This window comes from Cydia pomonella, chromosome 1, assembly GCF_033807575.1.
Source record: "Cydia pomonella isolate Wapato2018A chromosome 1, ilCydPomo1, whole genome shotgun sequence".
NCBI classification, from domain to species: Eukaryota; Metazoa; Arthropoda; class Insecta; order Lepidoptera; family Tortricidae; genus Cydia; species Cydia pomonella.
In genome coordinates, this window is record NC_084703.1 from 24,887,744 (window position 1) to 24,911,527 (window position 23,784).

Here is a 23,784-nt window from a genome sequence, read left to right on the forward strand (position 1 = left end):
GAGCAGACAGCTAAAATGTATGAAACAACTAAATTTTTTTCGCGATTTCGGGGTTAGTCCCATAGTAAAAGTTGTTCGGTATGACGTATATATTCATCCCGTAAATTATTGCAGGTGACTAAATAAACATCCTGTATATGGTATAATGTTCTTCTGTCGAATCAGAACTAGATTTTAACAAAAATGGTACTAATCTAAAAGTATTTATCAAAATATATTTTGTCATAATCGGTTGAGAAATGACGGGAGTTAATATATTTTTTTAATTATTAGCCGTCTTTAATATTCCAAAAGGAGGGTTCTAAATTCGGTTCCGAATACTTGACTGCAGCGTAACGAAAGTTTATACATACAGTGACTAGGTCGAGTGGGGTATCATTTGAAAGAACTCAAATTGAACATTACAAAACAATATTTTATCATTATTTTCATAGTGGAAAAGAAGGATTTATGAAGGAAAATATAAAAAAAAATGACATCCCTTCCCCCTTATCTCCGAAGTTTACCGATGAAAAATAATGAAATTTTTAGGTAATATTAACATTACTATAAATTATACAAGAAAAATATAATCAGATCTCTATCTTGATAACTTTTTTTAATTAACAAAAAATATTTCCGAATTCAGTTTGCAATTTAACCAACACGAGATAATTCAAAGTTGTACGGAACTCGCACTTGGCCGGTTTTTTCAAGGTATGCCATCGTGTAAGAATCCAGACCTGCTTGCATGAGTTGCCTTCTCGCCCGCGTCTCCATACATCTAACGTGCAGCGTGCACGGTACGGGCATGTTGGCTACGCGGGCTGATCAGCTAGCATGACATGAGTTCTTTACTTTCTTGCGCCCGAGTCCATACTTGAAGTCGCGCTAGATGTATGGAGTCACGCGCGAGAACGCAACTGCACGCTCCATATTAATGCGACAATGACATTTGCGTTTCGTTCGCTACGAAGCGTTAGCGATTGGCATGTTGGCTACGCGCGCATACATGTATTTGTATTTCTTTTACGTGATTAACTACGAGTCTCTGCGAATACGATTCTCTTTCTGTGTTTGATCAGGGCGTTATAGTTCTTGTCATCCACGATGACGCACAGATTTGTCACTAACTTTTAATAACATGACATTACGAGTCAAGGCACGCGTCGTCCTGATCCTGACCGGAGCGAAATGAACGCACGAATGATAGCTAACTGAGACGATTCGAATATCGGTTTGATGTCATGTGTACGTCCGAATTTGCCTGCAAGACACATTAAATTCTTGATATCTACTAAACATCCTGATAATAAACAAATATATTTTCAGGAACATTTTTCTTTAAAAAGAAACTATGTAAGTACATACATTAAAATAAATTCACTTTATTTATTTATCAGATATTAATGTTTTATATTATAAAGTAGGTACACATATATACACACGTATATATTTATTTTCCACGCCTTGTACGACCTAAGAGAACTAACATATTGCATTAGTTGAAATGATTTACAAATCAATTTCTGGTAATAATTAAGTGGCAGTAACTAACTAACCCTAATAAAACTGTTGCCAATTTGAAGTGCGCATGAAATCGTTATGGTTGATGACATTATTTGACTGGCTAAGTGTCCATTGTTTCTTAAAGAGCCTTTTTACATCCCATTTTTGAATAAAATTGCGATTTATAAACTTTTATAATAAATACCGGGATCGCAAATTCCCGGGATTCGTGAAGTCAGTTTCGGTATTAATACCGGTATTCCGGTAAGTTCGGTATTTGAAAGGCTAGCTAATATCAGATGAACTTTTCCACAAAAAGTGTTAGCTCTAAGTAAACGAGTGTAAGATAAAATAGCTGTAACTATGATATTTGACATATATTTTACGTAGAAATTATAAAAAAACTTATTTATTACATACTTTATAAATATGTGATTAGGCACCCTATATCAGTTAGATGATATTTAGTTTTATAGGTACTAATTGATGTATTTTTCTGCCTGTGTTTTCCTCATTGTCACGCGTCAAAATGTAAGCATGAAGCACATGCACATTACTACTCGTAGTATTTGCAGGTACTAAGTCATAATTACATGCTACAAGCTGTACGCAATGTAGAGCTACTTCTTTTAATCCATACACATCCTGTTGCAAATAGTAATTCGCTAGGTACGCGCACGCGAGGTGAGGATGTTGGTATTCAAGAGGCTCTCCAACGCCGCGTATCTGTCTACCTATATTGCTTAGGCTATGGACGCTACGGTCCGCTTAAAATAGCCTATTTAATTGCTACATTCCTCCTTGCATTTAATAAGGGTCGGCTGGTTTTTTAATATTTTAATGCTAACGAGGGTGTTAAGAGGCTGAATTTATTTTACATTTGTAAGAATCATGTGGGGTACCATTCGAAAGCTTGCAAAGAATCAAATCGGTGGACTGATTTTGAGTTCATTTTACATGCAGTAGTTTCAATAAAAAATAAAAAAGTGGTAAGTTTTCATACAAATAATTCTCCCCTGTCGAGCCTCGAGCTTTCCGCAAAAATAGCTGCCAAAAGCTGATAAAACAATAAACAACTAAACAGACCACGGAGACGGCGGGAAATTATCAAGTAGACCTTATTTCATAGTTTTTTAATAGCGGCCTGACCTTGGGTTACCTACTTAGGGACTCAGTACTGAGCTAGTCCAGCTAAGAGTGGTAATTTCATATAGGGAATCAGTTTTAACAAAAAAGAACTGTCCACAAAATGTTTAGCTTACAAATTTATGAATTTTATGTTTGACAAAAGGTTCAAATTTCACGGACAGATTTTTTGTTGTATCGGACCTTTTTCCGACGCTTCTCCTAAAAGTCTCATCCAAAAAAGACCTAATAAATGCAACTTTAATTTACTAAGCTTAATTTAAGTTACTAAGCTTTAATTTCGAACGGGTAATTATTTAATCCCGTTTTGTTATTATTTTCACAATAAAGTGCATAGAGTTATTAAGAACTAACAAAGTCATTTAGGTAACATTTGTTTAGAATGTATTTAGCTATATTTTTTTTCTAATAGACATCAATGTATACAGGGTGGATATTTCTGAAGGGATCAAAAAAATATTAAATAAAATATACTGAAACATTTTAAATGTTCTTTACGAAGTCACCTCGTCGCGCCAATTTTTTAAATTTGGCGTTCTTTTTACCTAACGAGGTCGCTGTGCCAAAGTATAATAAATAAATATGATGTTATTTTGTTGTACTACATTATTCTCAAGCTTGATAAATGAAAAAGCCTTTGTTTTTTATATTAATAAAACACCTTTTTCCCTCGATCAAATCAAGACGCCCTGAAAATATAATAACTTACTTATAATATTGTCTCTGGTTACCGCGGTAGTCACTCATTAATAAAAATATGGAAATTGATTATATCGCGTATAATAAATTTAGAATACATCCCGACACGGGATAATGGGTGACTGTGGAGAAAGTATAATATATTTATCAAAATTACAAAGTGAAAAACAACCCACATAATAATGAACGACCAGACAAGTCTGCAACGATTTTGATAGCACACATAGTACAAGTGTTATTTTAAACGTCAAACTTCTATGAATTCAAAATTATGACGTAGAAATAACACTTGTCCTGCATGTACTGTCAATATCGTTGCAGCCTTATCTTGGTCTAACTCTTATCCGTTTCCATAGTTTTATTTCTTAACTTAGTCATAGGTTATAAATTTTCGTCAGCTTATGTTCTTTAATAACTTCATTAATATGACTTCTATTCTTTCTTCATCTTTATTTCATTACAAAGACTATTATAAAAAAACGTGAGTGTCGTGGAACACTCGATTGGAACGAAGTATATTATTGTATATAAATATATTATTGACTAACAAATACAAATTATCGAAACTGCTCACAAAATTTCAGAAATAGGAATTACAGGCTGGGAGAACAACTAAACATAAGAAAACATTTTTGTACAAACTGAAACTGATATGCTTAGCTCGTGCTTCACACTTGATAATAGTCAATCAAAAGTATTAAATTCAAGTGCAATAAAAAATACAAAAAGTAGAATCTGCATACACGTCCGGGGATCGAACCCGGATCGTCGTAATTAACAATATGATATACATAAGTCGGTGAAATTAGGCTACTGATTCTCGACAAAGAATTTACACAAAACAGGGATGAAATGTCAATAAAGTTACAAATACTATTATTAGCGTGATAGTAGTCATTCATAAACTAAAGTTCCTGCTATCAAAGTACTACCGATTTTTAATTTTTTTAAGTATGTAGACGGAAGTAGAAGGGCTACGAATCTGCCAATTTGATGTTTTACGAGTATAACTTAACTGCTTATACTCTTGCACGCCCACTTTGTCAGTAGTAAAAGGCGCGAATTCAAAATGTTCTATGGCAAGCCAGCCCTTCGAGCTTCCTTTTTTTTTAATTTGCGTCCTTTTTTATTGACAAAGTGTGCCAGGATATAGGTAGTATAGTATTCTTACCGACCCGTGTTTTTCTTCTTATATCCGGATGGATGACTGTTTGATACAGATATTAATTACATTATTTAGTACAAATTGTCGTATTTTTCTTACATAAGTCCCAAACATTTTTTTATATATGTTTGGTGAATATTTTAATTAAATATAGAAGCTAGAAAACAAGCAAACAATATTTAAGCCACCATAGCGATGCATACGGACGGAGCTCTGAACGCCACGAGTAATTGCGTGACTCGGGCTTGGCCAATTATTTTTATTATTTATTGAATGCAAGGCACTAATTACCCCTCATTTGGAACGATTTCAATGGGCTAAAACGCCACTATAACGTAACGTAACGTGACGACAAGCGACTGACACGCTGCGTGTGCCGTCATCGCGACAAGCAGTCGCAGTCGCAAGCAGTGTCAGTCGACACGCAGTGTTTGCCTCACTACAAGCGAGTAGATATGAGCAGTGCCGGATTAACCATTAAGCAAAATAAGCACTTGCTTAGGGCACCACGTCTAGGGGGGCACCAAAATCGTTGGCAAAAAAACGGGTAGTTTGTACATGAACCTTTGTGCGTCGTGTAATAGGGCACGTAAGCACGTCTCCAACGCAGGTCCCTACGAGGAGGCCCATTCCACCAGGCTTGCAATATCGCCGTTGCGCTGTCCAAAGCTGATACACTCGTCAATGTGCTCGATTTTTGATTGACAAATAGTTACCTAGCAACAATACACATAAGGTATTAATTCATTTAATTAAAATCGCGCATTAATCAGATTTGGAAAGCGCAACGACGATACTGATTTTTTTCTCATACTTTACCCATTGGTTCGTGGTTGATTTTTGATTTCCAATATTCTGCAAATCTGTCAGCCTTTGGGCCAAAGGGCCTTATACACCCAACGTAGAGCTCAGTTTTAGAAAGCTACTTGTCTTAAACCCTACGTGGGGCTTGTTCTTCAGCCTTCTCGGAGTGTCGAATTTAACACACACACTTCTATACTTTTGTCTTAATTTATAATTATGTCGTGTCCGAATTTCGCTCTCTTGCAACTCGGCCTTCGGCTTTGCACCGAAGTCTTAACAGATTTTCGAGGATCGGAATTTGTCACTCATGCTGCCCGAGCTCTTGCACACCAGATTGGTTTGCGACGTATTGCACACGGCCAAGCTGCAGAGCCGCGATCGTGCGAACTAATTGACAAAGTTTTATTATAAAAAAACTGATGACGGAATCAAAGGGTAAAGTGCAGGTTTGGGGCCCCACGAAGGCCGAAAACCAAAAGCATATGGTTTTATTTGAACCAAAGGTTTCCTTTACCATAATTAATCTTTGTTTTCCTAAGATGTAATTAAAAAGTGATGCCACCCAGATTTTTGATTCAGGTTTATTTCAGCTTCGGCGAAGTCGGTCAGTCGGAGGTCAATAACTGTTTAAGTTTAGGTTCTAAGTTACTATCATTTTCGACAAAATCTAAAATGTAGATCATACCAAATTTCATTCAAATAAGTGCAGCGGTTATTGATACCCCACATAAACTTCCACCCTCCTTTACACATCCTTAGCGATGACTTTTTAAATTAAAATTATCCTGTCCTTTCTTGGGACTAAACTAATTATCTCTAGGTATACCAAATTTCAACTAAATTGGTTCAGCGGTTGAAGCGTGAAAAGGAATATTAAAAAAAATTAAAAGTTTACATGTTTCCACTTCGGAATGGTGTCAATGTTATACCATATTCGTAAATGAGTTCGGCATTCCCGATTTATACGAAAACGATACCAAACATAGCCTACTAGCTTAACTGATGTAGATAACAAGATAAAGTTGAGAGCCCACCCCCTCCTCTGAAAATGTACACTACAAAACTTGGTGGCTCCACTTCTTAACTAAATCAACCCTTGGGTCCTAACTCCTAGGGGCCAATCCTGCCAAAGGAAATCTTCGGTTCGAAACGCCTATTTCATCGGCTGCAACTAACTCTAATCAAGTGCCCTTTTGAGCGAGGCCAAATGCGGAGCAGCAGGAGTGCCATGATCATATTGGTTCGATTTCGATAGGTCTTATTCATACTCGGCTTTTTACTTTATGCAAAAGTTAGCCTTAAGCCTCACATAAATTTGGCCATGTGTCCAAATCCAGGCTTTCGTCTCTCGCGGCTGAGCATTATGCCTTGTGTACAATTCGCCATTGGTTTTTTTTATAGCGCGCCGCCATCAGACTCTCCGGGCGTCTAACCTTGTGAGGACCTCAGCCTTCGGCCTCATTTACACAATTTGTCAATTCCAAGTTCTGCTTTCTTGAAGCGTGGCCTTTGGCCTCATACGTAAAAGCGCCGATCGGACACCGCGCTTTAAGCCTTATTAATATTAAGGTAATTTCAGTCATTTAGTTCACGCATGCTTTGATAAAGGTGACATTAGGATGGCGACTGCACCAGCATTACCTACTGTTGCAACGTTACTGCTGCAGCACTGTACATTTCCTTGATAAAATAAATAATGGATTGAAAATACAAATTGCAGCAATAATGCGACCATCAACGTCACTTAGTTTACCAAAAAAAACAATGTTGCCAATGTAATCTGGATGAGCCTAGGCAAAGGGGGCACCAAGATCTAGAATGCTTAGGGCATCAAAATTTCTTAATCCGGCACTGGATATGAGAGACGCGCCGGCGCGCCGCCGCTGCCGACAAAAATTCCACGCCGACGCCGCCGACACGGCGCCATCGGCATGACCTTGGAAATATATATTTTGTGCAGTCGAGGTCGTTAACAGTGCCACTCCGATTGTTTATAGAAATCGAAAAGGTGTTTTAGGTCCGTATAATTTAAAAAATATCTATGGTAAATTAATACTAACGAACAATGGCAAATGAATGTGATTTTATCCTAGAACTCGTACCTCCTGCAGGTGCAATGGTAAAGTAAATGGTTATTTCTGTCAAAAGCGAACTGGAAAGTTTTACCATAACTCCACCATCTACAACATGTATAAATTGTGTGCTGGGGCGCCATGAAGGGGATTCTAGCCCTCGATGAACCACATTCACCTCGTTGCGAGGCCAGTCCGAGCTGTAAAAAAACCCAAAAACGACCCAAGAAGCAAAGACCCGAAATGAAGATTTTTGACTACGCAAAAGACGAAAGCTAGTTCCTCCAAAAGCCGAAGGCGCAGAGCGTCTTAGTAAGGCACGCTTATGTGATCCAAGGCAGCACAAGCGTGATGATGCGCTTCAAGGCCCCAGCAATCCGAAGGGGGTGTTTCACGTAGAGCCATAATCCGAGGCCAGAGGCCGAACCTGATTTTAAAAGAGTTACAAAAAGAGAAATCGATGGCGGAACAAAAGGCCTAAAGGTCCGGTTCCGGTTCCTAAAGATCCAGGTATACTAGCAACTTGCGTTAAATATCATGCAGAGGAGAGCTGAGATCACATTGATTTTATAATTTTAATTCCAAGCTCTGCTCTCCTTTCTGTCTTCGGCCTTACATGCAATCGGATGCTTCGGGCCTTTGGTCTCATTCGGAGCTCGGCCTTCAGTCTCACTCCAACAACTTGTTTTTTCTTGCAAACTCGGCTTTTGGCCAAACGGAGGCACCGATCCGATACTCCGAACCATCCGTTCTATGCAGACTCAGCTCAGCTAACCGTTATTACACTCGGCCTTTGGTTCAATTCTAAACTCTGCTTTCCTGCTTCTATCTTTAGGCCTCGCAAGGGATCTGAGAGTTTGGGCTTCGATAAAGCATAATTATGGGCCATTCAATGATATTATTGTTTTGATTTCGGAGGATAATTGAAGTTCGAGAAAATCATCTTTGGTTTCTTAATATCCGTATACATATTATACTTATCATCAAAAATTAGCCTAATTTTTAAAGTTTTTGATGCAAAAAATATGTTTTATCGGCAAAATTTCAGTTTGTGTTTATTCCCTAAAAAAAAGTGATTTCTAGGCCAGGCCGCCGGTGCCGCTGGTGCCGCCGCCGCCGACCAATTTCGACCGGCGCGCTGCCGCTGGCTAAATGTCAATCGGCGCTCATATCTACAAGCGACTGACACGCTGCGTGTGCCGTCTGCTTGACCACACGCCGTCCGCAGTGAAATGTGACCTCGAGCTCCGTAATGAGTAACGACTGCGAAATCTACATCTATTTTATTTTATCAAACTCAGTCAGTCAGCTGCAAAAATAATTTACAACTCTTGTGTGGAAGTGATAGACGCAAGGGGGTCAACGATCTCTACAGCTGACGTACAGGCCAATTCGAACGTGCATTGACATCAAACCGATATAATCATATCAGTTAGGTGTCAATCGCGTGTTCGTGTCGCTCAGACTTGTCCACATAACCGTCCGTTCGCATGATTGATGTCCACATGAGACTGATATAATTCCAATATCATTCTAATATCGGTTAGATGTTAGTGCACGTTCGAATTTGCCTGTATATATTAATAACCATCAAGTTTTACGAGACGGAACGTTCTAATAAACTTTTAGTACAACAATTAATTTAGATTTATAAAACATCAAACAAATAAATAAAATGTAAACGTAAAGATAAATCAATAAATTGCAAATATGTGAGTAAAAAGAATAGAAGAGAAAAAAGAAAGTTAATAAATACAGTAGAATAATAAATTGAAGATGACAAAATAAATTGAATGTATTAATATGGAAGTGTGGATTGGATATGAATTTAGGTTTACGAGTAATAACAATTCATAAGAATAAAATTGACCGCTATATATATAGGGATACATTTTATTCTTATGGATTGAATGTATTAATGAATTCCTACGTTACACTGACCATGCTAAAGATAATTTTAAAGTGTAGGTTAGGTTCTATACTGTTTTAGATGTTCCATTCCACTCCTTGGTAATTAGCGTTCGCGTTGTTTAGGTGCTATTGTATAAACTGTATTGAACATTTTTTTGACTGAGTTGGTAAACCTTGAAACTTGTAAACCATCGTGTTCGTTGCGCTTTGCAGCTCGGATGTTCTATAATGATGATGCTATATATACCTACTCGTATTTTTTAAGTTTTTGTCTCGCGATGAGACAAAATTATTTACTTTTATTAATTATTTACATTTGCAAATAGCGTAGATCCGATTTGATAAATATATTTGTTGTTTTATTGTGCACAGAGTAAATGTAGCGTCGTAGTCCTTGGTCCGTGCATAACACAGACTACGGTAGTCGGGGCGCCAGGGAGCCGCTGCCGCTGCTTGCAGCTTTCACTCTCATCGCACACTAGTAAATAAGATTTATTTCCCAGTACTGACAGTTCAATGACTCATTGAACGAGACAAGTGAGCGTTTGTGGTATCTCGAAATTATTTAAGAGAAGCTGATCGTAACGGTATTATTTATCAAGTGTACTTACTAAATAACCTTAATATATTATTAAATAGTAATTGCTCAATTTGATTACACGTTTCTGGGTTTACTTATACCTATTACTTACTGTTAGCCCAAGAAAAGCGTGTACTAGTATGAGCGATTTTTGGCATAGTCGTAGGGAATGGTGTCTGAAACTTGAATGTTACAGGTGCCGTTTTGTCTTCAATGCTCAATTTCGGCCCACATGTAGCTACAAGGGCAAGTTTGGCGTCGTTTTCGTATATTTCGACAAAACTACTACCTTTTGATACAAAAAATGAAAATGAAGACTTAAAGAGCTGATCGAGTCTTTTGAAAAAGATGCTTGTAGAATGAATTAAGTGGAGGATTCTCATTTGTCCCCGCCGGGAAGAGATGAAAATAGGTGTTTTATAAATCACATTGTAATGATTTATCCCCGCCTTATGTATGGCCGCGGTCACGTGGGCATGTTATTTTACTTCGACCATTATTTTTCTCTACTTACCTAGAAGAAGTGTGACGTTGACGAGGTTAAAAATTAAAAGTGCTTCTTAGGATTAAGGCGGAAAATGTAAACATATCTTTGACGTCGCCTGTACATTAGATTAAATACATAAAATGTTGTTTACTGATGTTAAAAATGAATTTAGACAACAAATTATTAACATTACCATTACAGTAAAATTTCAGTGTAATGGTAATTTAGATATACCCAAAGCTACTACTTAAAAAGGCTGTTGCTAATCTTGAACTGTTTCATACTTCACTATTTATACTTTCACGGCTTTAATATTGTAAGTCGTGATTTCCATAAAATAATATAAATAAAAGTATTCATAGGTAATTGAAGTAAAGATGAAGAGATTTGCTTAGTTCATACATTATCGTAGTCGGTAGGTTGTGGGCGACAAGGGCTGTGCAATAAAAAATAAACACTTGTAATCAAACCCGATTCATGTACATATTTCGCAGTCAAATTGTAAGAAGCCGCCGTTTACAAACGGTGATGACGACGTCGTTCCGCCTTCGCGTGACAAAGCACGGTCACTACACTCGGCTCCGCAGCGAGGGCTGCTCTCCCTCCGCGCTTCCGATTTCGTAATTGCTCTCTAGGGATAGGACAGACAAGACCAAGGTTTTGGGTGACCTTGAGATTTTGGTGGGCGTGAGGATAGTGGTGTGGTATATAAATTAACATACATTGACAAAACAGAAAACCATGGTCACCCTCAGACAACCATCACGTTTATGTTGACACTATTGAGCGCACTAACAATTTGTCTTCGGCAATTTGCAAAAGTGAAATGGTTTGTAAAATGACGACGCCGTTTGTAAACGGCGGATTCTTACAATTTGCCTGTGACATATATACTTATAGATCGTTGTAATTACAGCTAAAGCCTCATAAGGAAAAGTAAACCATATCATTGATGTAATTTTATTTAAAAGTGCACACACGCTGCAGCAGGGCATATGGAACATAAGGCCGCTGTTACACAACCGGCCGAGTTGCGACGGCCAGCCGGTGTGTTGCGGGCATTACACGCCAGTGAGGTAATCCGTCGATTACACAATATCATGTGCACGGAAATAAAGACAGCGCTACGGTTACCGTACGACAATTTAGATTTAACAACGCCATAGTATTAGGTATCTCATACTAAAACAGAGACTAAGATATAATGTTGCGTTATTTCCTTAAACCACAATCCCAGACAAAAATATAATTATGTTATATTATTATTAAGACTACTTACACTTACTTTATGTTATTATTACTTATCCCGCGATAAAACTCAACAAAGTGACTAATATTATCAATCGCTTCATAAATCAGGATAAGTTTTATTTTTCTAAATGAAGGAAACCAACGTCCGATTCTTTTAATAATCAGAATCGGTACGGTGGAAACAACTTAATTATAAATGTTGTTGATAACTGTTGTGGTATTTTGAATATGTCGGTCAATTCCGTTGTTGCGAAGGATGTCCTTTTTTTAACCGAGTACCTATATGATATTATGAATACAATAAAATACATCAATACCATTTGCTGATTAATGCTAATAACTTCTACAAATACCTATAGCATTCACATGTAAAAAAAAACTAAATTAGTACTTACTATGAAATTAATTAGGCCAACTTAACACATCAATGATGCCATTAAGTTAAAGAAACGTTTGTAAATAGGAAAATAGGCACTTATAAAGTTGTATAGGTACAAATTACACCGAAATTCAGCAGACTGATGAAGAGAGTAGCTAACGCGATGCGGCACCTTAGATCCACCAAATCTACACATCACATTATCTACCAATTTTTTATAGTAAAGTAATGTTATTCAAATTAATAGTACTTACATACAATAAATCATAAAAACGAAACTTGCAATGCTGCCCATTACGCCGCGTCACCACGTAAGATGGCGATGCCTAACTTTTGTACCACAGGGCCTGTCACTCTTGCGTATTCGAGCAAGCTTTGGTTTTAAATAGTGGAAGCTTTTTTAACATTTTTGTCGCTCTATTTACGCTTGCTTTATTGGTAGGTAAAATGATTATTAAGTTACTAAATATATCCGCAAACACATAAGGAAAATATAATTGTTTTGAAGTTATTAGTCACAGCAAATAACATTTATTGCTACAACCCAAAGCGAAACGAATACGTTATTACATATAAACTAAAACACAGTATTAAAAATCTGCTCGATGCTGAAACAAAATTGTATAGTTGAGTGGATAACGACGATGTTGCGAGCTCAGCCTGGAGAGATCAACCTAATGCTTATGTTACCACATTAATTACTGCTGCGATAAAAATGTTCAATCTGCCATTCGTTTTATCAAGGAAATGTAGAGTAACAGTTCCCGCCGCAGAATTACTGTCGCAACAATAATGTAGCCACAATTGCCATCCGAATATCCCCTTTCAAGTTACATTCGGTTGGATTGGCGACTGCAGCAGCGTTACTGTGGTACCATTAGTTATTGCTGCAGCGTTGCCACTATTGCCAGCGCTATATATTCCATTGCTGTTATTGCCGCATTCCCATAGCCTATAGAATCCAATTCAACCCAACGATGACAACGATGTATATTATTATGTAATACCAGGAATATCGTTACCTCTTGCATTCAAAATTTAAACAAGGATATTTTAAAATCATGGTTTAGTCATGACTAGGAACTAATTGGAATAATTGTAACATTTCTTTACCTACATTTCCTGCGCTATACCTAGTCGTCAGTGCAGCTCATAAAATACGGCGTGTCGTGAACAAAAGATTTCCTGTGGCAGGATTGGTCCTTAGAACCCAAGGATGGATTTGAGACGTGGAGCCACCAAGATCTTTTTTGTTCATTTTTTGAGGCTGTTAACTTTATCTTGATATATATATTATTTTGACATCTACTAGGCCAAGTTTGGTATCGTTTTCGTATAAATCAGGGTTGCCAAATTCATTTATGGTATCATATTGAGATTAAGAGATTAAGATTCTGAAGCATAAAAATATAAAATAAGGAAAAAGAAACGTTTGTTTTTTAATTTTTCGTCACGCTTAAACCGCTGTACCAATTTGGTTACAATTTGGTAAAGAGATAGTTTGAGTCACTAGAAAGAAGATAAGCTAGTTTATATCGCAAAAACCAGCCCTTAAGGGTGTGAAACGGGAGGTGGAAGTTTCTGTGGGGCATCAATAACCGCTGAACTGATTTAAATGAAATTTGGTATAGAGATGAGATAGTTTGAGTCCGAGGAAAGAACATAGGATAGTTTTAGTCCCAAAAAATATCCTTAAATAATCCTTAACAGTGAAATGGGAGGTGGAAGTTTGTATGGGGAATCAAAACCGCTGAACCGTTTTAGATGAAATTGACTTACTCGTAGTTAAAAACGACACCAAACTTAAACAATAATTGCAGTCCAACAGTAAAGAGTAGTCGTCTTTTTAGCCTTCCGTTATATAGAGCAGTACCCCTAGTGTAAATTTGATCGACATCATAACGTGACGAACGCGTTTGCGTTAAGTCTCATTTTGTATAGGATTTTGAGTTTCCAAAACGTCCCGCTTGGCGCGCTCTTTCTAAATCCAATACAAAATTAGACTAAACGCAAACGCGTACGTCACGTTTCAAAATCGAATTTATTTACACTAGGGGTACAGTAATACCTAGCAATGCACCGACGAGAAGTTTCCATAGTTGCGAAACTTTCCACATGAGAATTTCCCGGTAACTTCTGAGAATGTTCTCGAGAACGAGAATTTATCGGAATACTTAATGATTTCATAATATACTCCATTTGGATTTTTAGATATTTAGGTTTTACTCGATAATAAGTAGGCTAATTTTACCCTGCATCTTATACCCCCTCGTGGCTCAGTTGGATTACACGCGATTTGCAATGACGAGGTCCCGGGTTCCATCCCCGAAGGATGAATTTTTTTTTTTTGCACTTTAATTTCTTATTTTTGATTGACTAAGCTTTGTAGCAGGGAGAGGGAGGTCCCTGGATCTATACTCTGCACTGTAACTTTTGTATTTTGTAACTTTTTGTATTTTTATTTTAGAGCAATTAAAGATCATTTAGAGGTTGCAACAACAACTTGACACAACGAAAGACACGCATTAGGAAATTGTTCGGTACTTAGTAAACAAAACAGGGCTGCGAAGACCAAAAGTGGTAATGTTCTCTGAAATATAACGAGAATTTAAGCAACTTATTGGTATCTTATCACTTATTAACAAAATAACGAACTGTAAAAGACAATAACATATACATTATAACATGTTATTTAATATTATGACAATTCAAACTTTATTCTAAGAACATTCTTTTTTTTATACAATAAGTTTCATGTTGCAGCAATGTTCTGCGAACATTCTCCAGAATATTTCCGCGATTTGGGAATGTTCTGCAATTTGTACATTGCTAAATTTAATACCTCATAGTAGTGGGGGTATTACTAATAGGTATCCCCACTACTATGAGGTATTATTAAATTTGATATTTTGCAATAGACTGACATCTCTGTAGTTAATAATTCACATGACATGTAATGCATATAAATATTACAGACGAATAGAGTGACCGATTTGTAATTAGCACAAACGACTGATGGAGTATAATCGTGTCATTCACGAAGAGGCGTGCGTTGTCTCGTATTGTTATGTTATTAGAGTTTAGATTTTACAAATCTGCACGTCATCGTGGATGACACGAGCTATATAGGTAACTTAAACTATAGTCATACAAATAATTACCTAAAATAATTTTAAATCATTCTTCTATTCATGCGACTGTCTTTTCATTATCAAGCATTATTATATTACAAGTATCGGGCAAAGACAAGTCGGACTCGACAAAAAAAAGAAACATAAATAATTCATTCTCAGGTACCTCACCAAAAACAGATACATACGTCTATATGTAGAACAATTAAACTGTTGCAGATACCTTTGAATGCAATCTGTCAAGATATATCTCTAATGGAAAAATAATCGAGGGAGGCATCGTTAGTTGGCGCCTTGTTTATTACGCTAATATTGATGCTGACTGTACCTACGACTATGTTTACCTACATTAGTTTACTAATGTAGTTTTATAAGTGTCTTGTAACTAACAATCTATGGATTTGAGGAATCTGAAAATAAATAATTTTTATTTTATATATTTATTTATTAAGTTTATAGGAATAAAAGCTGCAGCCTGATTACATTTTTTTAGTTGTTTTAAGTTACGAGTAGGTCATACTGAAAGTTCCTATAATCATAAAAAAACTGTTGTAACATTTTCTTTTATAATTTAAATAACCAACGAATAACAGTCGTAATAGAAGTGGGCTTCATTATGTAGGTGTGGTGTAAAGTTGTTGTAGACTGAGGGTACATTGAAATTCGTATAAAATTCTGGCACGAAAGATTTCTCGAGTTAAAATTATAAAAGCTCTCTACATATAATTTACAAACTACCGGCGCTAGCATTCCTAAAATATAATGAGTGATGTACACCCAAATAATTTGTACTAAAAAAAGTTAGGATACCTCTTTTCGGTAGTATCTAAAGCGTTAATATAGATTGTAATTTATTATTTTCTTTTATTTCAGGAGAAAGCTGTGTCGAGAAACCTTTGGCAACCTTGTGGCGGAACTACCAGCAATCTTCAAAGCCTGACGTGGTTATGAAATTGTCCGTTTCTAATTCCGGCCTGAAAGGCGCCACCAAAGAGCACGGCCTTACTGAATACTGGTCCCACCGAATCACATACTGTGCCAGTCCTCCTCATTATCCTAAACTTTTTTGCTGGGTATATCGCCACGAGGGGAAAAAACTGAAACATGAACTGCGCTGTCATGCCGTTCTCTGCGCCAAAGAAATTGTGTCAAAGAAGATCACGGAAGAACTCCAAATTAAAGTAAAACAAGCACTTCTTGAATTCAAAAAAGATCGAATATCGAAACAGAACGCCAGATTAAGTCTTGCTAATAGTGTATATGATAATCCAAGCATGCCACGAAGAAAAATTCTTTTAAGCGTCGGTGCAATGAACTATCGTCCACCTTTAGAGCGATCAAAATCCGCTCCAAAGCTTGGTGCTATTGAAGAACTATGTTCGGAGGAGGACGAAGAGGAAGCGGAAATGAATGCCAAGCAAAACATTTGTAATGCTTGGGCAAGGAATTCGTTATCGGAGGATTCTGTCACGAGTTATTGTTCTTCACCAATTTTACAACGCCTTAAGTCCCCACGCAAACTGTCGTGCCCGACTGTAATGCACAGGGCACGTTCGCATTCAGATAGTGGCCCTGTCTCGGATCAACTAATTGATCTTCTTGTGCAGGAAAGTCAAAAAAATATGGACGATAATTTAAGCAATAACGAAGCTAGTCAAGATGAAGCCAAGAAACAGGAACAAAGAATGCATACTTTAGAATCGATCTCCGAATCAAGCGAATTGCCTAATAATCCGACTGTCATGGGCCAGAACAGAAATTTGCAATTATTATCTCAAAGTAACTTCCTCGTCACGGATAGCGACGACGGATCAGTTTCTTCGGGCTGCGAGACGGCCAGCACGGTGAACTCTGACGCCGAGCCGACCTCGTTGCCATCGCATTACGTTCAAGATGAGGTTAAAGAAGCTTCAGAAAGCGTACAGAAGATTGCTGCCTCAGAAAGGATACAAAACTTTGAATGCAATGGGACTGAGGGCGGCTGCTCGAGTGCAGTTGATGCTCAAAATGAAGTAAACCTTGTACCGATTGGAGAAAAGAGTTCGTTCCGGCGCAGATCGACATATCCACCATTACGCATAAATGCCGTGTTTAATGAGTTCGAAGGCAAGTTTGAGTCGCTTATTAATAATGGCACTGACATGGACAGTTTCAATTCTAGCTCGGAAACGGACGTTTTTAAAAATTCAGGGGACAATGACAGTGCCTGCTCTGATGAGTCTGGATACTCAGAATTACTCGAAAATGGCAAAGATAGTATCGTCGGTAGTACTATTATGGTTTAATATAAATAGTGAAATCAATTTATGTTTTTCGGTGACTGTATAAAACTCATATTTAAAATTAATAGCTCCAAATGCACCGTAATGTAGATAAAGGATACTAGTTAATTCTTAAGCGATTTAGTATGGGCGCATAGAAAATTGTACATGTTAATTATTCTGATCGTAGAATCTACTAGAACCAGTTATGTTTTTTATGTATATATCGTAGCTGTAACTCCTAATTCATAATTAATACTAAAGAACACGGAAAATTGTATTTGATTGCATAACATACTCCCATTAACCTGTTTATTGGGGATGCCCAGTAGTCGGTTCCAGATCTTAAGTGTTGTAGCTAATTAGTGTCGTTGGATTACATTAACTGTAAATTCGCCAGATTATAGAGCTCTTAATTATTTACACGGCATTGGGTATTGATAATAAGTAGCGGGTAGTATGGACGAATAAAATTAGCGGAATTATTCGTTATATTTTAACAGTCGCTTTGAGATTGTACTTAGACATTCCATAACGAAAAAAACCGTAATATTGGGTCATTCATTATTGTTCATCGTATTATTGTACGATACATAAATAAATATGTGAATAGATACGCGATTCTTATTGAATTTCCTGCAATAATACCATTACTGCTTATAAATATTCTGGCCTGGCAATGTTAAATTTTATTGAAAAAAAAAAACAGTATTCGAAAGTCTTAGAGATTTTGTCATATTTGTATCTGCTAGCATTCCGATTCCGTTTTAACCCACACAATTATTTGTTACTATTTTGTATTTATAATCCTCATTCAACAACAAAGTATAAGTCTAATTTAGGGCTACAAAACCATTGACATAGGTTACGACGCTACAGGAGAATGTTTTGGAATCAGTTGTCATAGCTACGACCTGATTCGGGTTATAGCCTCAGGGCTACCCTTAATCTCACGTTATTGACCGTCTCTACCTACCTACAACATAATCGATAAATAGTTGTCGCAGAAAATTAATTCGTTATTTTTACACATTCTATTGTAAATATGTCGATTAACGTAATTGAAAATATAAACTTACCTACTAATTGGAAGATATACTATTCGTAATTGGAGATAATTTCAAAGAACTTTATTTTCTACGGTTGTATATAAATAAATACTAGCATTCGCTTGTGTTTTACAATATATATAAGTACACGTTTTCGGTTGTGAGACTTGTGAGGTAGCACCGAGTACAACTTTTCCAATCAATGCGATTTATGTTTACGTCGTTCTTAAAATATTGAATATTCAGCTGGGTTTATTATTCTCCTAGTCACATTACCTACCTACTTGAAACAGAGTTGTACAGTGCAAAGTTTGCAAAATATGTCAGCATAAGTTTTCTAGCTGTTTGTACATACCCATTTTCACCAAATCACTTTACTGAACTATGATGGTTACATCATAGTTATGCCATGGCAAACCTCTTAGGTACATATAGTTATGTAATACTTTATACACCAATGGTACAAATTACCCTTTTTCCTATTATAAATTACTAAATTGAAATTGTTAATAAAAATGACACATTTTTAGTCAAGGCAGAAACCATGTAAGTCATGAAGATTGTTTATATTTCAGCAAGCTTTATTTTGCCATGTCATGTTTACAAACGGTCTGAATTTTACCATGGCATATTGTGCAACTGCAATTTCTGAAGCGTTAAGCTGCCTTAGGGCCAACACACATAAACGCGTAGAAAACTACGACGTCGTATCGTGGGCACTATACGATGTCGTATAACGTTGCGACGACGTGTCGTAAAAACATACGACGTAAACTGTAAGTAAACTTTCTTCGACTTTTTAGAGGTAATAATCAGAATAACAACACGTCTGTTGCAATCTTTTTCTCAGATTAACTGCGATAGTTTTTTTTTACATTTTCAGCGTAATGATTGTAATATGCCGTCAATCGTATTATTAAACCGCGATTAGGATACGATTGAACACATATAATTAATATATGAAATAATATTGTCCATGATAGAGTGTGCATCAATGAAAATACCTACTTACAAAAATATCAAATTCATTTTACAGTTGTCTATTACAAGCATTCAATAACTTGTATTAAAACTACAACCGGCACTTATCCATCAATAATTTTCCACGATTCATGTTTTATTAAGAGATATGAAGATTCATATTTTATGGAAAGACGTGACAGACAGATGGTCGGACAGAGATTAGTGTTTTTTGTACGGAACCATATTTTTGGTACGAAACCCTAAAAGGCATAATAGTTATCAATAATAGCGCTAAAATATGTGTGAAGTAACTGTTTATCGTTATTGCCATTATCTACAAGAGCCTCTGCAAGCTATCTTGCGACCCCAATGGTCACTCCATTTAAAAAAAGTGCTAAAATGAATTCGATAAAATAATCTAGGTGTATAATCATCAAAGCTGCGCCAGTATTTCATGTAAATCGATTGAAAAGTGCAACCCGCTGAGTAGCCGGACAAACGGCGTACGTACGAAAGCATATTTGCCCAAGCTGAAATGGAGACGCTTCGCTCGTTTTCGATTGCTCAGTCAATAACTGTCTAGGCTTGTAGTATGAAGGCATATTATCATATACTAGCTGTTGCCCGCGACTTCGTACGCGTGGTTGTTGTATGTTGTTGGTTATATACATGAGCATAGAACATTATGCAGCAAAAGGTAGCAGTAGGGACGGTTAATCACTTGTTAATAATTATACAACGCATGAGATTTGTTTGACGCAATCTACGAAGTTTGAAGCCCCTAAGTGAAAATATTGTTCTCGATATAATCCCTCTCAATTCCTTAAGAAGATTTTTAAGTTCACTATTCCAATCGAATGTAAACTTTAAACCCTTTTTTCACCAATTTAGGGGATTAATACAAATTTTCAATCAACGCCATTTTAACTCCCTTTGGTTTTTAATTTCTAAAGACGCTAAATTCACTTCTCTCGTAACAACCTATTATTGTGTCTTTTTACGACATTTCAAGATCACTATTTACAAATATGTTCGTTCCCGATTCAAACTCCATTTTCATTAACTTAGGGAATTAATTTATAAAAAAGATGATATGTATCAGTTTTCGTCTATTTGAATATAGAGGTAATGCCCGTTTACAAAGTTCTACGTTCCTAGCTTAAAAGAAAACTCGTATATAAACTTGTATCCCCTTTTTAACCCCTTTAGGAGTTGAATTATCAAGAACGTTTTAACGTCATCACTTAAAAAAATATATATATATATGTATATTTATTTGCATTAAGTGTGGTAAACATTAATGGTCATCTTTACATATGTAAAATTAGATCACACACTTAGCTAATAATAAGCATGCAAAAAAAAATATACAGACTTACAACTATATTTAGTATAAGTACTTACAAACATGAAATCATTTAAAAATTAATACAACATTATACTACAAATTTCAATCATATTGTTCATGTTAAATAGCATAAGTAAATAAGGATTACATTTTATTCTTCGTTATCAGATTCTAGAAATTCATTCATTGTATAAAAACATTTTTCTTTTAACCATGTAAATAGATGCCGCCTAAACTGGGTTATCGATGGTTGTTGTCTTATTACGAGAGGTAAATTGTTAAATATTTTTATTGACATAGAGTGACAATTTTTCCTCTGTAACGCGCTTCTACATCTCGGCATAACTAATTTTGTAGGATCTCTTGGTCGGAGCTTAGGGTGTGTACTAACCGTTGTATATATGTGAGAATTTGTGTATACAAATATTGCGATTTCAAAAATGTATAGTTCAGCGAGGGTCAAAAGGTTAAATTTTTTAAACAATGGCCTACATGGTTCCAGACTTCCTTTTCCACTTATGGCTCTCACACATTTCTTTTGAACTAAGAACACTTGCCCTATATAGCCAGGCTGACGCAACTAAGAACAAAAAAAGTTTTGTATGGAGTTTGTTTCGCAAATCATTGCCAATGAAAAAAAAGAAAACGTCAGTGCTATTTATTCTGTCAAGTTTACATCAAGTCAACTATCAGCCTAATTGTGTTGTTTGTTATGAAGGCTTCAATGTTTTGTTCGGGTATTTCGTGTAATTTCTTTATTATTTAGTGAAAAAATGTGATCAGAGTAAAGAGCGAGTTTGTTACAATGCCAGCGAGAAAACGGTTTACTAAGTGCAGTGTTAGTTGCATATGTGGCAAGCGAGCCACTCGAGAAAATCACGAAAAAAGGGTATTTTATGGCGAAATTTCCCTTGGATGAAGACCGGTAAGTATTGCTTTAGATACTTTTGAGCTTATTTTGGGTCAGCAGGCTACACATCGAAAATCAGATATTTTATATTCTTTTTCGTTGTGACCTAGGGATGTACTATAACTATCGATAACTGTAGTTTTATTTGTATATCAGTGTAAATAATTAAATTAAATATGTGAAATTTCCTGAGAACTTGCATGCAATATGACCATAATTAATTCGTCGAAGATTAAAAATGCATAAATTATCTATAACTTATGCATTAATGGTCATTAGTTAACATATTTTTTTTATCTAGTCATTATTTAATACATTAACTTAAAATGTAAGAAAATTAATCTCTGTTTTTATGATAAATAAAGAAATATTATAGGACATTATTACACAAATTGACTTAGTACTAAATGGCATGTGTTGTGGGTACAACGATATATATATTCACATATACCTATATATATGTATTTATAAATACATAGAAAACAGCCATGTCTCAGGAAAGAATATTCATGGTCATCACACTAATAAATGCCCGTTCCAGGATTTGAACCTGGGACCATCGGCTTCATAGGCAGGGTCACTGCCAACTAGGCAGACCGGTTCTCATGATTAACAGACATATAAATACATACAAAGTTAGAGCATAAAGGGTTGTTGATAACTGGATGCCGAAAAACGAAAAATTTATAGATGCATATTAGCGCTAAATAATCAGTTGATCATCTCATTAGCAAACACTTGGAATATAAACTGTTTTATATGCTTTCAGATGCAGGCAGTGGGTAAAATTTGTTGGGAACGAAGTCCTGATACATCTTCCCATAGAAAAGTTACATTTATAGAAACAAGTATGTGCAGATCATTTTAAAAATAAAGCTTTTAATAAAATAAAATAAAAACACGACGTAAAAACTGTATTAAAATAATTCGGATCCACATTAAGCCCGACCAGATATAGTCCAGTCAAAGAACTATCCACTATATAACATACAATTTAAATGTGGACTCGATGCTAACCTGATTTCGAGTACAAAATTTGTAGACAGGAGCCTATGTTTCAATCCTCCCCATTTTATCGATATCGATAAGAATCGCAAGCGTGTAGCGTACTACACTATTTAAATCGCTTATGTTGGTACTATGGTTCTTTGACAGTTCTTTGTCGTATATTTTGGTAATGATTTGCGAAACAAACTGATTCCACTCGCTAGTATGGAAGTCCCGTCTCTTAAAACGTAGTGATTATATGCTCTTTGTATATAGCTCGCATTACCCCAAATTTTAATCTTACATTATGTTTTTCTATGAAGTTTTAAAGCATTTGTAATGGATTCAAACTTTCAACCCCATTTTCACCACATTGTAGGATGAATTTTAAAAAACGCTGAAATTAGTTTTCTTCTTTTTTAATCAAATATCTGTTTACGAATTTTCAAGTTCCTAGGTTAAACTAAATTTTGACCCCATACAAACTGTCAACCTCTATTTAACTCTTTTTGGGGATGAATTTTTAAAAACGCTGAAATAACTTTTCTTGAATTCTAACAATATGCCTTTATACAAAGTTTCTCAAAAAAATGTTAGATCTCCATACAAACTTTCAACCCCTTTTTCACCGCCTTGACGGATGAATTTTTAAAAACGCTGAAATTAGTTTTCTTTTATTTTAATTATTTATTTAATCGAATGGCATAACAAAAATCAGAAGTAAATCGAAAATATATCAGGTATGTCACAAGTTTGTATCCAAGGTTTTCAGCCATTGGGCTACGTCAGGAGTAAGTGAGAACAGGTCATCGGGGCTTCCAGGATAGGCTCTGAGGGGGCACTCCTATACCACGTGTTGGACAGTTTGAGATTCAGCGCCACAATCGCATCTGGGCGAGTCGATCCATCCACAAAGATTAAATCGGAAGGAAAATCAATAATTTTTAAAAGTTAACTACTTTTATTTTAAAAGTTTTCAATTCCATCAAAGGTTCTTTACCCCTAAGTTACACATTTCCCATTCAGGGGGTCCCTGACGTTCGATCTAAATCCCTTAGTATTCTAAAAATTTTGTAGCTTATCATATTAACAGCAACGGCTGAAAGCAGTATAGTGTCACATATTTACTTCATAGTTCACTGTCTTCGAGATA

General features: G+C 36.1%; 1 protein-coding gene across 2 annotated transcripts in view; it reads left to right on the top strand.

The window, feature by feature from the left end:
- Positions 1-17,988, top strand: part of LOC133518591 (uncharacterized) — a 75,400-nt gene extending 57,412 nt beyond the window's left edge. For both annotated transcript variants that reach the window (XM_061852255.1, XM_061852256.1), the window contains exon 3: positions 15,987-17,988. In XM_061852255.1, coding sequence (XP_061708239.1) covers positions 15,987-17,398 — 1,412 coding nt within the window. In that variant the 3' untranslated portion in view covers positions 17,399-17,988. The remainder of the gene's footprint in view (positions 1-15,986) is intronic.
- The last annotated feature ends 5,796 nt before the right edge of the window (positions 17,989-23,784 follow it).